The 14,518-nt window shown below is 42.3% G+C and overlaps 1 protein-coding gene and 1 long non-coding RNA gene across 4 annotated transcripts in view; one reads left to right on the top strand and one right to left on the bottom strand.

Annotated features, from left to right (window-relative positions):
* KCNH1 (potassium voltage-gated channel subfamily H member 1) overlaps positions 1-12,009 on the bottom strand; it is a 448,557-nt gene extending 436,548 nt beyond the window's left edge. For both annotated transcript variants that reach the window (XM_017525585.2, XM_017525584.2), the window contains exon 1: positions 11,725-12,009. In XM_017525585.2, the coding sequence (XP_017381074.1) occupies positions 11,725-11,803 (79 nt within the window). In that variant the 5' untranslated portion in view covers positions 11,804-12,009. The remainder of the gene's footprint in view (positions 1-11,724) is intronic.
* Positions 10,776-13,881, top strand: LOC119470705. Of its 2 annotated transcripts, none has more exons than XR_005199673.1 (3): positions 10,776-11,129; positions 12,345-12,400; positions 12,867-13,881. It is a non-coding gene; the product is annotated as an uncharacterized LOC119470705 (long non-coding RNA). The 2 variants fall into 2 exon arrangements; XR_005199674.1 differs by having other exon boundaries at positions 12,870-13,881.
* The last annotated feature ends 637 nt before the right edge of the window (positions 13,882-14,518 follow it).

Genomic DNA, 14,518 nt, shown 5'->3' on the forward strand with positions numbered 1-14,518 from the left:
GTGCAAAAATCATAAGCATTCCTTTACCCCAACAATCAGCAAGCAGAAAGCCAAATCATGAATGAACTCTCATTTACAATCACTATAAAGAGAATAAAATACCTAGGAATACAGCTAACCAGAGATGTGAAGGAACTCTTCAAAGGTAACTATGAACTACTGCTTGGGGAAATAAGAGAGGACACAAACAAATGGGAAAAAAATTCCATCCTCATGTATAGGAAGAATCAATATCACAAAAATGGCCATACTGCCCAAAGTAATTTATATATTAAATGCTATTCCCATCAAGCTACCATTAACATTCTTGACAGAATTAGAAAACACTATTTTAAATTTAATATGGACTCAAAGAAGACCCCATATAGCCAAGACAATCCTAAGCAAAAAGAACAAAACTGGGGGCATCACACTACCCGACTTCAAACTATACTATAAGGCTATAGTAACCAAAACAGCATGGTACTGGTACCAAAACAGACAAATAGGCCAATGGAACAGAACAGAGACCTCAGAAATAACACCACACAACTGAAACCATCTGCTATTTGACAAACCTGACAAAAACAAGCAACGGGGAAAGGATCTCCTATTCAGTAAATGGTGCTGGGAAAACTGGCTAGCCATATGCAGAAAACTGACACTGGACCCCTTCCTTACACCTTATACAAAAATTAACTCCATATGGATTAAAGACTTAAATGTAAAACTCAAAACCATAAAAACTCTAGAAGAAAACCTAAGTAATACCATTCAGGACATAGGCATGGGCAAAGACTTCATGACAAGAATGCCAATAGCAATGGCAACAAAAACCAGAATTGATAAATGGGATCTAATTAAGCTAATGAGCTTCTGCACAGCAAAAGAAACTATCATCAGAGTGATAGGAGGCACTACAGATAGGAGAAAAATTTTGCAATCTAACCATCTGACAAAGGTCTAATATCCAGAATTTACAAGGAACCTAAACATTATTTACAAGAGAAAAACAACTCCATCAAAAAGTGGGCGAAGGATATGAACAGATACTTCTCAAAAGACTTTTATGAGGTCGACATATGAAAAAAGTTCAACATCACTGATCATCAAAGAAATGCAAATCAAAACCACAATGAGATACCACCTCATGCCAGTCAGAATGGTGATTACTAAAAAGTCAGGAAACTATAGATGCTGGCCAGGCTGCGGAGAAATAGGAATGCTTTGACACTGTTGGTGGGAGTGTAAACTACTTCAACCATTGTGGAAGACAGTGTGGCAATTCCTCAAGAATCTAGAACCAGAAATACCATTTGACCCAGCAATCCCATTACTGGGTATATACCCAAAGGAATGTAAATCATTCTACTATAAAGGCACATGTACAGGTATGTTTATTGCAGCACTATTTGCAATAGCAAAGACATGGAACCAACCCAAATGCCCATCAGTGATAGATTAGATAAAGAAAATGTGGTACATATATACCATGGAATACTATGCAGCCATCAAAAGGAATGAGATCATGTCCTTTGCAGGGACATGGATGAAGCTGGAAGCCATCATCCTCAGCAAACTAACATGGGGACAGAAAACCAAACACTGCATGTTCTCACTCATAAGTGGGAGTTGAACACTGAGAACACATGGACAAGGGGAGGGGAACAACAGAAGACTAGACCTGGAGTGGACTGCTGGCCAAATAACCAACAGTCAGGGCTGGGCCAGTGAGATTCTCTCTCCAGAACAAAACTCAAACACTAAAGCTGAGACATCTGTAGAGTTGAGCAGATATCTTTGACCATATGCATGCTGTTGAGTAAATGGAGAAAAGTGGTCTTGAGAGAGAAACGGAGCTCAGATACACAGGGGAGCAGCTACGAGGCCATCTGAAGGGAGAACTGGACAGACAGAAAGACAGGCAGATGGGCAGAGATGGACAGATGGAGGCAGAGACTGCAGAGACATCAAGCAGAGATGGACAGTGGCAGACACAGCAAAAGTAGTCAGAGACAGTGATGAAGACAGATGGCAGATAGTGACAGACGGTGACACAGACTAAAGGCAGACAGTGACAGAGACAGGCAGGAAGACAGACAGATGGAGAAAGGAGAGGAGAGAGTGAGGGAATGAAGGGACATAGGGCATGGCGCAGGGGCCACGCCCACAGAGTATAAGAGCATGAGCCGAGAGCAAGCGGCCAATAGAAAGACCCAGAGAGTGAGCCAAGGGAGTAAAAGACCAAGAGACGAGAGGACATGAGAGACTGAGGGGAGAGAGTGAGACCAAAAGCCAGAGGGAGACACAGAAAGAAGAAAACCAGGAAACCCAGAGATACGGTGTTACTAGAGACACATGAGAGGCAGGGATTGGGAAGATGGAGGGGAGGAGGCATTTTAAAAGAAGAGAAGACAGAGGAAAGTGGCCACTCAATGAAGTGAGGCTGGAGCACAGTCCCTCAGTGTTCCAGCCAGGTGGGAAAGCACAAAGGAGAATTTCATGCGACAGGAAAGTGACTAGAATTCAGGAGCTCTTTTTCCTTTAAAAAGTATCAGCTATCATTTCAAAATGGCAAATGCAGTATACACACATTTCCTCATTCTTGAATGATGAAAAAATATGGAAATGGAACATAATGTAGGTGACCAACTCACTGAACTGAAAAGCAAGGGCAGGCACATACTGCCTTCTTCAGGCAGAACACAGGTGCTTTTGTGTGTTGAAAGGAGTATGTAAACGCACATCCCCTCACCAATTCACCCCCATGACTAAATGGGCTGCACGAAAGGTTAAGAAAGCTCATTATCCAGAGAACAAGTAACTGGCTCTCTCAGCTAGGATCTTAGCAGCAAAATATGACATATTCAATGGGTAACTTGAGGAATGTTTAAAAAGGAACTATTTACAAAGGTGTGGGAGAGGTATAGGCAGTAGTGTGTTGGCAAGCCAACTGTGGGAAGAAAGGAGCCCCGATTTACAACACTGGCCAATTTCTAAGGTGTAAATACCTTACACCTTACTATAAGCAGTTTTCAAGCTTCCAAAGTGAAGTCCCTCAACCAAGAATAAGGAAGAGAGGCACATCAGCAGATCTTAAGAGGTAGTACCAGCCAGTTGCAGCCTGCTCCAGCGCACCACTGAGAAAAACCCCAAGACATCATGCAGTACCCCAGGGTGAGTGAAAGTTGGAAGCTTTAAGTCTCTAACCCTATCCAAACCCAAAGAGAGCAAGCTAGAGATGTAACCTTTAATCAAGGGAAAACAGCTAGGCTAAGATGACCTCGCAGGAGAGAACTAGAATAAGTACTATAACCTCTCTCTTCCTTCCTATTTTGAGTGGTATACCTCAGAAGCTGAAGCCAGCCAGAAGCCAGAAAGCAAGGGAACCTGCAGATATAATCGATACAGATCAGCCTCCCAGCCTCCAACAAGACACAGGCTGGTAGAGTGTGGTTCTAGGGAGGCAAACAGAAACTATTCAGTACCCTGGCCCACACAGAGGCTTAAAGCACAGCCTTCATGATGACAGTGTAGACGTCTAATATATTCAGTCCCAATAATGCTGAGAGGAAAAGAAAGCAAATAAAATAAAAACTTAAACATCAATTTAATGGAAATATATATAGTCTTATCACTCAAATTAACTCCATTTTCTTTGCATGGCCCTGAAGTTCTAGTCTAAGACATATTTTCCAGCTTCACTCTTAATATAAATCAAACCTGAGCCATAGATAAACGTTGGTAAAACTTGCCAATATAGTATCATCTTTCACATGCTGACTCCAGCACTCTGAGAATGCCAGTGGAGGATGTCTCCATCATTGCTGTAAGGGAAGAAAAAGGAGATGGAAGGCAATTTCTCTTCTTTGCAGAAGTATCTGATGTGATTGCAGAACCTTTAAAAGGCTATGGAAAATGATGGCTTTTAGTCGCTTTCCATTAATAATTACATTAATAATTATAGAATTGACTCAGTTAATTTCAGAACATCAGTTTTATGCAACATAGGACTAATCAAAAGAGTTGTCATTTTAATTTACATAATGAACAATCAGTATGAGTAAGGAAATTGAGTATTGATGTAACTCTATAATACCTAATCAGGAGAATTTTAAGTAGCTTTGTCATTAACAGGAATGTTTCACCGTTAGAGCAGAAACTATGAGAACCAAGGGAGATACTGAAATAACCCAGACTGTAATCTGTTCAGCAAGACCACAGTTGCAGCAGGGTACAGTGGCTCACGCCTGTAATCCCAGCACTTTGGGAGGCTGAGGCAGGTGGGTCACTTGAGCCCAGGAGTTCGAGACCCCACTGGGCAACATGGCAAAAACCCATCTCTACAAAAAATACAAACATTAGCTATGTGCGGTGGTACCTGCCTGTAGTTCCAGCTACTTGGGAAGCTGAGGTGGGAGGATGGGAGGATTGCTTGAGCCTGAGTGGCAGAGGCTGCAGTGAGCCGACATCATACCACTGCACTCTGGCCTAAGCGGCAGAGTGAGATCCTATAATATCTCAAAAAAAAAAAAAAAAAAAAAAAAACAAAAAAAAAAAAAAAAAAAAAAAAAAAAAAAAAAAAAAAAAAAAAAAGACTGCATTTGCATAGAGAACAGCCAAGAGCACCAAACACATTCCAGCATCTAGGATGTGCTAAAATCTCACACCAATGGATGAGCAACCCAAAGCAGCATGCCAAAGAAGACAGAGCAATGGGATATCCCAGAGGAATAAGGTTTGTTTAAAGAAACCTCAACCACATCAGAACAAAATGTCACACATTCTGCAATCTTCTTGTAATTCACTTATGGGATCTGGTCATCCCACACCCAACCTCACAGCAAAATAAATAGCTGTAAAATCTAAGAATAATTTTGGGTGAGGTGTTTATAAGGGAAAAATATGTAGTAAGTGTTGAATCAGTATAACATCCCTTAAATCTTTGGAGAGGTTTACAAAGCATGTTGGCCTCCACCATGGATTTCTCTGTGAGACCCAGCATCACAAAAGCTGCCCTCATGTTGGTACTCCTACTTGTTAGCACAGCATTGGGCTCATAGGAGGTCCACTGTGCTTATAAAACTGAACCATAAGCTAGCCTTTGCTTTTTGTTTTAATTTTCCATTGAGTTTTGATTCCTTCATTAAATCTGTGCCTTTCCTTCAATCATTTTGTTTTCATTTCACTGAAACAAATATAAATCATTCACTTCCTAGTTCCTTCTCCCTTCCAGCTCTAATTCTTGCATAATCTCTGTCCCCAGGGTTTCATGCTTCTCAAATTAAGAAAATGAATCTCCTAAATACACACACACCAAAAAAAATCCCACCACCCTTGCATGTACCCTTTGCACGTAATTTTAACCGTGCAAGTCTTTCACATCATTTACAATCATGTGTGAGGGAGCTCCTCAGAGAGAACATTTCAACCCACAGCGAATACTGATGCCTCCCAAAGGGCAAGAGCAAGTTTTGTTTTCATTTCATTTTGGTCCTGTGCTCCTATTAACATAACTCTCAATGACCCTGTTTTTTTAGTTACAAGATTGTTTGGGCAATATCACTATTAAAGACAAAAGAAGAAAATACCAAATGCTGGCAAGGATGTGCAGTGATGGAAACGCTCATACACTGCTGGTGAGAGTACCTTGATATAAACCCTTTGGAAAACTGTTTGACAGTATCGGCCACAGTTAACCATGTGCATCCTAGGTATATACCCAAGAGAAATGTGTGCCCACATGCCCCAAAAGACATACCAAGAGTGGTTGTAGCAGCATTAGTAGCACAAAACTGGAAACAATCCATCGGTGGCAGAATGGATAAAATGTGTGGTACAGTCTCAGATAAAGCATATACAGCAGTGAAAATAAATCAACAGGCCGGGCGCAGTGGCTCACGCCTGTAATCACAGCACTTTGGGAGGCTGAGGCAGGCAGATTACAAGGTGTGGAGTTCGAGACCAGCCTGACCAACATGATGAAACCCTGTCTCTACTAAAAATACAAAAATTAGCTGGATGTGGTGGTGCACACCTGTAATCCCAGCTACTCAGGAGGCTGAGGCAAGAGAATTGCTTGAACCTGGGAGGCGGAGGTTTCAGTGAGCCAAGATTGTGCACTCTAGCCCAGGCAACAGAGTGAGACTCCATCTCAAAAAAACAAAGAAAGAAAGAAAATTAATCAATAGTACATGCAACAACATAGAGGAATTGCCACCTGACAAAAGAATACATGCTGTATGATCCCATACAGATCCCATTTTATCTGTATATAAACCTCCAAAACAGATAAAAATAAATGGTAGTGTTTATTAACTGTAGTTTTTTGTATTTTTTAGGAATTCAAAACAAACTGGTAAAATTATAAGGAAAAGCAAGAAAGTGAGCACCATAAAATCAGGAGACGGTGCCCTTTGGGAGGAGAGTGGGGGACTTAGGATCAAGGAAGGCTTTGTAGGGGCTTCCAGAGTGCTGGCAAGACCCTATTTCTTGACATAGGTAGCAATCACATACAGTATCACTTTATACAAATCTGTTAAGCTGTATAAAATTGTTTTGTGTGCTTTTCTATGTGTGGTACTGAACAACTAAAAAGGTTAAAAGGGGAGAAGAATCAATACAAAATAGCTTATCAAAAGCTTTTTAAAGGTTTGCAGCTGGAAAAAGCAGTGGGCTAAGTCGGTTTTGTTCCACTGAACAGACTGCAAATAAGTGGTGGCTATAAGAAGACAGATTTTGGTAAGACCAAATGATGGCAACAAAGGGAAGAGGAAGAGGAGAAAAGAGAAGAAGAGAAAAATGAAGAGAGGAGGCAAAAAGAAAGAAATGGGTTCAGAACTACAGTTGCCTACGAACAGAATATTCTACGAACAGAAAGTGAGTGCCCCATCACTGACGCTAGTCAAACACAGGCTGAGAAACCATGGGGAGGAACGTTCAGGAGAGGATTCAAACAACAGTGGAAAAGAATTGTATATCATGTTCCTCCGGAACTAAGATTCTGTGATTCTATTTCTTTCTCAACAGTTATAGGTGTGGCCACTTAGAGAAACAGAAAAACAGAAAAAAAAAATTATGGTCCAAATATCCTAAATGTGTAAAGCAGATACTCTAGTAGATTTTTAAGGTTTGTTTACGAGCCATTAACTAATCAAAAATAAAGGGAAGGGAAGAATTGAAGAGCTTCAAGGTAATGCTCAAGAAACCACTGCCAAGTGGGGTCCAACCATAAATGAAGAGCTGGCATCAGAAACAACGAAGCCAAGAATTCAATTGACCCACAGTCTTCCTCAAATGCACCTATTCTTTTAGGGTAGAGTATTAAAACAAATGAGTTGCATACAAACCATGGAATTTGGAAGCTTTATTTCCTTAACATTAAATCACAAGGCTTCTTCTTCTCAATTCCCATCTAACATCAGCCAATGGATTTAACTTCTTGACACTTTCAGAGAAAGATAGCTAAGCCTTGGCTGAAGGTTGTCTTAGAACATTTTGCAAGAAAAAACAAGTTCTGTTGAGCTGTTAATAATCCAGATTATCATCCATTCCCTCTTTTAGAGGCACAATGGATTTTAACCAGTTTTCTGTTTTATAAACAGTATCATGGCTCAAAACATCCATGAGGAGGCACAACATTACCGATGGCTCTCATCCTGTTTGCTAATTACATCAACAACCTGAACCAACTTAACACTATGCAAAAACACAGCTGATTTAGCAATCTGTAAATTATACATGTACATAAATCTGTACTAAAATGATGCTGTGTTTCTCTCCTGCTAATGTGCATGGATTCTTATTGGCACCTACAATTGTTTGATATAGGTTCCTGAACACTAAAACATATGTTCTGCCTAGAATGGGACCATTTAGAGTAATATTTTTGTAGATTCCTGGCACCAAGGTCTGCCAGCCTTTCTAAGACAGATCTCCTATTTGCTTCAGCGAACATTCTGACAAGTGCCTGCAGACTTAAGCAACTATCAAAAAATATTCCTTAACAACACTTTCCAGCCATGAATACAAAGAGAAACAGGCTGATTTTGCCTATGTGGCAACAAAGCCAGCAGGTTTTAAAATGATCACTGACATAACTATGAGCAAAATCAAATAAAATACGGAATATTAATTATTCCTGTTGCCTACTTACAGCAATAAAAAAACAGATAGTTATCAAATCTTTCCTTCAAATGGGATTCAAAATGTACCAAAGAAAGTTAAAGTAGATTTTAGTACCAGCAAGATCAGTAAATACCTTAGAAATGTTTTTAAATACAGTGACAGGCCTAACTAACAGTTGCAGCCAGTCAACACTGTAAAACAGGGGCAAGAACCTTGGACTAAGAGTCACTAGAATGTAATTCACTAATCACAAGGAGGGTTTCTTGTTTACCACTATATCCTCAGTGTTCCATAAATACATTCAATAAATGTTTGTTGAATGAATAAACCAATAACAACTGCCGGCTAGTCCCTGACCTGTCTGCAATTGCCTTTTCCTAACTCTGCCTCTTACTAACTGTAGGTGAATCACTTCAACTGAAGATTCTTAGGTGAGTTTTAGTTTAAGGATTTTAGTTCCTTAAACTCTAAAATGGAGACACTGCACCTCTTCTATAAGCTTAAGAGGATCAAGGGTGATATTCTATGAAAAGTGACTTGGTACTTTATAATGGGGCACACAGATGTTAAGTGCCCATTATTCCCGCCTATGCCTTCAGCTAAACCACTGACAAAGGTGAAAAGACTGCACTTCCTTGAAATATAATTAGCCTCTCCTTTGCCCTATTATTCTGTTTGGATGTGGTAGTGTGGCTGTTAGCCAAGATGGATATTGTTCTTGTTGTTATAACATTTTATTTAATCTCCACTGGAAAATTATGCTTCTTGAAAGAATATAATGGTAACATGAGAAAAGTGTTTTTGCATGGTGTACCATAAAGAATATGACATTAGAGTCAAGCAGATTGGGGCCTCATCAGTTCTGCCCTTAAATATTTGCTCTTGCTTCCATTTCCTTATTTATACAATAATAGGGAAGGAGAGGCAGACTAGATAATATTTAAGATCTGTCTCTTCCTACACTTCAGATATTCCAGACACCAGATATTCAAGTAACCCAATACAAAGTCAGTACTATTATTCATTATCATACGAGAAGTTTTTAAAGGGTGATAAAAATAGTTCCACAGACTACGTCATAAAAGGTGGAGAAATAATGATGCTGAGAGAAGGACATATGATAGATATCCTCCAAGGAGCACCAGCCTCAGGCATTGCCACTTAGAATAAGCCACTTAATATTCCTATGACTCAGTTTTCTCATCTGTAAAAGAGGAACATCAATATTGCACAGGACCACTGGGAGAAAATACCTCATAAAATGATCATAAAATATTGCCATTCAAAGGTAAAATGCTATTTTAATACTGCAACATCCAAAAAAATGGCTCAGGGATTTTAGAACGAGACAATCAATATCTTTAAATAGACTTTTTCCATCACAGTAAAATAATATAATACAAACAGATATTGTGGTATTTCTAGGAGTCCACATTTTTTCTTCCATTTGTGTTTGAGAAAAATTAGGAAAGGGATCACAAGAAAATATTGGGTCCCACATTTCAAGATGAGAACCATTTCTTCTGAAATGATAATTTTAAAAATTCATCCAAATCCCCCAAGATGTTTCATTTTTGTTGATGCTATTCATTTGACTGGTTAACTGAAATCAACCTGCTGAAACCAATGTTGAAATGGTAATGCCCATCCTAAAAATATTCCCAGTAACTTATTCTATTGACATTCTATGCTTACAGAGGGAAAGTGGCTCTAATAAGATCAACTAAACTAGACAGTATTCTACCTTCACAGCTCCAAGATTCTAAAGGTTCTCTTACAAACCCAAGGCATCTTGTGGCTTTTACATGTAAGTTTCTCTTCCTGCTCCCTTCACTCAAAAACACACACACACAGTATACATTAGATACAGGGTTTCCGCTCTAACTTACAGGACGCTGCCTCTTTACTGAAAAATAGAATTGTCATTGATATTTATGAGAAAGTTGATGTCACTGACAATGGGATCCCAAATTTGCAAGATTGTCTCCCTACCACTTAACAGGCCTATAGCAATCGCAATAATAGCACAGTAATTCTTAGCTATCTTATTTAAAAATCCATGAACATCTCCAGCTTTTTTTTATGGCAAAACAGTTCATTGTGGCTGTTCACATAGTGATTATCATCCCCTTACATCCCCAGGTAATGACTATGACCTTGACCTAAAAGCCATGTTAGCTAATTGGAATAAAGAAGACCTTGAAGGGAAAGGTGACTGACCAGAAACACTCTTAAGAGGCACACAATAAAGAAATTATCATTTCTAAGAAAGTACTTAAATAATACATGATGATTTGCTATGCTAATTGATGTGTTTTATTATGACATTAAATCACTTTTTAATTAAAGAGTATTTATTAGTGGCATAAGTCTCTTTACATCACCACGCTCCCCGGAATCCCTAACTAAATCCAAACAGAAGCTCATCATCTTACACAGAAGCTCCTTCGGCTCTGAAATCGTGATACTTACACATTATTAAAACCCACTTCCTAAGTTAGCTCCTAATGTCCCCCCGGTAGAAGAATGTCATCTGTTTCTGGAAGGGACGGGATGGGGGGGCCTGGGAGTCTGCAAAGAGCATCTTATGCTTGGCTGCCTTTCGCTATAGCCATTTGATGAGCTGGCGCGCTGAGCCTTCCAACTGCCAGGACTGCTATTTGCTCTGCAAGTGCTTTAGCTGGGGTCTCTCCGCTGTGAGTCTAAAACGCGTTTGGAATTCTTTCTTTCCATCCCTCCTCCTATACTCTCTCAAGGCTTCATGCTACCGTTGCTCTTAATGCCACAAGGAAAGAGATGAGTGCCGAGGATCAGTTTATTGGGTAATTGATCTATTTATAGGTTTGGTGAGATTGGGAATTTCTAGGTGAGCAACACTTAAGGGTGGTGTAAAACACAGCTGTGGGTTTGGAAGAGAGGAAATATATAACAGGTTTGTACCTGTGACCATTTAGTATGCTCCGCACCTGTGCCCTCCACTTCCCACCTGACGCCAGGAAAACACTCTGCCCCTCACTTCGAAGGTGAGCCTTAACTTCACCTCTAAAGGGGTGGGTGGGTGAAGGGGTGGAATCAGGCCCCGACAGCACGTCCCCCCACCTCGGACTTTTCAGTTGCAGGGATGGAAGGTGGAGGCAGCCGCATCCTCCCATTCTGAGGCGGTGGGGACCTGGAGTTGCTCGTCTCTACTGCTGGCTCTCCCTGGGCAGAGGTGGTGCCTCCGGGAGCAAGCCCGAGAGCCCCAGAGCGTCCGCGGAGGGGTCGGCAGTGGCGATGGGACGCGCGCTGCGCTCCGGCTCCGGCCAGCTTTCCATCACTTTTCCCAGTACTTTGCTCAGCAGCTGTCACGCACCCTTGGAGATGCGACCGAGAGGGCGCGAGAAAGGCCCAAAAGGCGTCCCCAGAAGAGCTTTCCTGTTAGCATGGGGGCCCATCAGACCCCGCCCCGCCCTGCCCACCTTTTCCCTGCCTCGGGGAGGCAGCCCTAGGTGCCCGCGCCGCGGCTCCTTAGCAGAGCTGGTGGGTTCTGCTGCATCTGCTGACTCCGAGCGGCGAGAGGCTCTGCAATAAAGGCACGGATAAAACGCCTGGGTCACCGAAATCGAATGCACCGCTTACCATTGGACCGCCGGACAATATTCTCCAGAAACGTGTTTTGGGGGGCCACCAGTCCCCTCCTGCCCCCGGCCATGGTCATCCTCCCAGCAGCTCGGGGTCCGGGGGGCGTCCTGGCGCGGCTTCTCACGGCAGCAGGAAACTGGACGCGGGGCCCGCACGCAGTCCCGGCTCGAAGCGCCCCATGCGCCCCGCGGGGACCCGCAGGCAAGGCTGGCGGCTCCCTCCGGCTGCTACCCTCGCGCCCTCTTCGCGCCTCCCTCCCTGCGGCCAGCCTCGCCTTGCACTCGCGCCGGCCTCGGCTCGCTGCAGCCGCCTCCGGGTGGGCGGAGGGAGCAGCGGCGCCTGGGCCGGCGGCGCCCCCTACCGGGCTCGTGCCCCCCGCCTGCCTGCGGGAGACCGAGCTGGGGGCCCCCGCAGCGGCCGGGAAGCGGCGGGCGGCCGCGGGCCAAGGCTGGGACGGCAGCGCCACCCTCTGGATACAGCCGGGAAATGTGTTCAGGATGCGCCTTGGGCTCGGTGGAGAGGAGGGCATTGTGAGCAGCTCTCAGGGCGGTTTCACCCCCAACAAGGCCATCGCAAGTCTTGGGGGAGCGTGGTGATGTAACTTTGCTCTGTTTCAGGCCGGGGACCCCGGGATCTCTGAGGCTCTGGAAACACCTTCTTGCCTCCCTGTAATGTTTGTTAGCCTGACTAGTGAAAGTTGCCCCACCTTGATTCTAAGCCAGTGTTTTAGCAGTAATTAATGAAGTTGTATTGCAATAGTGCAGATTTACAGAGTGACTGGCAGATTCAGCTTCAGAAGAGTTGTCTTGGGTTGTTTTTACCATAGACACAAATGCGGGCTCCTGATGCTTGGTGTGATCAGTATCAAACTGCCTGACATCAAAACGGTGGCCTGGTCTCTAAGGGTGAACGCTCAGGGGAGGGGCAGCGTTAATTAAGCAACTGTGGCTTTGGCTTGAAGGGTAGTCTGCAGTGCAGAGGATACAGTTAGTTTTTACACCCCACCCCTGGAATAAGGAAGAACCACATACACCCAAGGTTTCCGGACAGGGGCTAAGACAATAGTTGTTTCTTCACTGATTTGGGGGGATTTTGACCCACACATACTCTGTACCTGTTTTTTTACTATGTATCCCCAGTAGATGTGGTGGGAGACTAAGTCTATACATCGCAGAAGAAGAAATTAATGGAGAGCTTACTGGTTTCAGCCTGAGTCAACAGTCAACACAAAAATGTAAGAGGAAAAAACAAAGTAACCCTGAAAATTGTCTGGGTTAGCCTTCCTGACATAGCCTAATCAAAGACATCTTATTGCAAAGACATCCTGTCTCCATTAATTAATCTCAAAAACAGAAGAACGAATTCTTGCCCAGAAATCTCTCAGAGTTGCTGTGAAGATCAAGCAAGATTATGCATGGGGACAGCACCTTACATTGTAAAGTGCTGTGCCAAGGTCAGATGTCATTATTGGAGTGGCTAAATAAATTGGGCTATTACGAACATCACTCTTTGTCTCCTCTTGTGTAGACACAAAGTAAACAGATTGCTATTAGCAGACAGTTAGATAAGGCTGTCGTAGGCTTTGAAATGAAAGTAATGATACATTTCTTCCTTAAGGTAGCCTTCTGCCCATCGTGTGCTACCCAGCCAAGAACTGTGATTTCTTAAACCCTAGCTCCGTCTAGTGGTTCTTTGTTCTATTACAAATGAGATAACAGTGGCTGAAGAGAACTTGACTCTGAAATGTGTTTGGTACTGAGCTGAGCCGGTTTGTTGCCTATCCACTTCATTTTAATAAGTTTATTTAAATAAGGTTTTTAAGGTTGTGTTATTGCACAAACATGCCAAAGGAAGATTTTTCATGACAATATTAAAAACCCATCAAGAAACCTCATAATCCTGCTTGTGAAAGGAAGATAAAATAATGCAGAGGGGAAAACTATCATAGAGAATTAATATAGTTTCTCAGGTTTTAATGAGCTTACATGTTCTACAGCTTAGATAAAAAAGGAAACAGATGATTTTAGTTTGAGATGAGAGATGTTAAAGCCCTGGTGGGTTACCAGATAAGAAAAAGAAATAAGGAGATGTCTTCCATTTTAAGTGTACTACTGAAGTGGATCTCAACATGTACTGTGCTTGTGTGTCTGTGTGTCTGTGTGTCTGTCTCTGTGTGTGTGAGTGTGTGTGTGTGTGTGTGTGTTGGCACCTTTTTGAATACTAAAATTTTTGGTAGCACACTTGAAGAAATTAAAAGACCTAAAACAAAGTAGTGCTACTACAAAGTACTCTTTTTAAAGTTTTAAACCTCCAGATTGTGTGCCTTAACACGATCAGATTATTTTATATCTTTTTGCTTAAATAAGACTGGATGCTTGTAAAAGCACTCTTATATTGTGTTATGGCACTTTAAGGACTTGCTTAGAAATGATCGTTTCTTTATTGTGTGCTTCTTAAGAATGTTTCTAGTCAGTCACCTTTCCTTTCAAGGTCTTCCTTATTCAAACTAACTAGCATGGCTTTTAGGTCAAGATCACAGTCATTCCCTGGGGATACAAGAGGAAGATAATTACTATGTGAACAGCTGTTTTGCCACACAAAAAAAATGCTAGAGGTGGCCGGGTGCGGTGGCTCAAGCCTGTAATCCCAGCACTTTGGGAGGCCAAGGCAGGTGGATCATGAGGTCAACAGATCGAGACCATCCTGGTCAACATGGTGAAACCCCGTCTCTACTAAAAATACAAAAAATTAGCTGGGCATGGTGGTGCATGCCTGTAATCCCAGCCACTCA

This window comes from Cebus imitator, unplaced genomic scaffold, assembly GCF_001604975.1.
Source record: "Cebus imitator isolate Cc_AM_T3 unplaced genomic scaffold, Cebus_imitator-1.0 Scaffold38, whole genome shotgun sequence".
Classification (NCBI taxonomy): Eukaryota; Metazoa; Chordata; class Mammalia; order Primates; family Cebidae; genus Cebus; species Cebus imitator.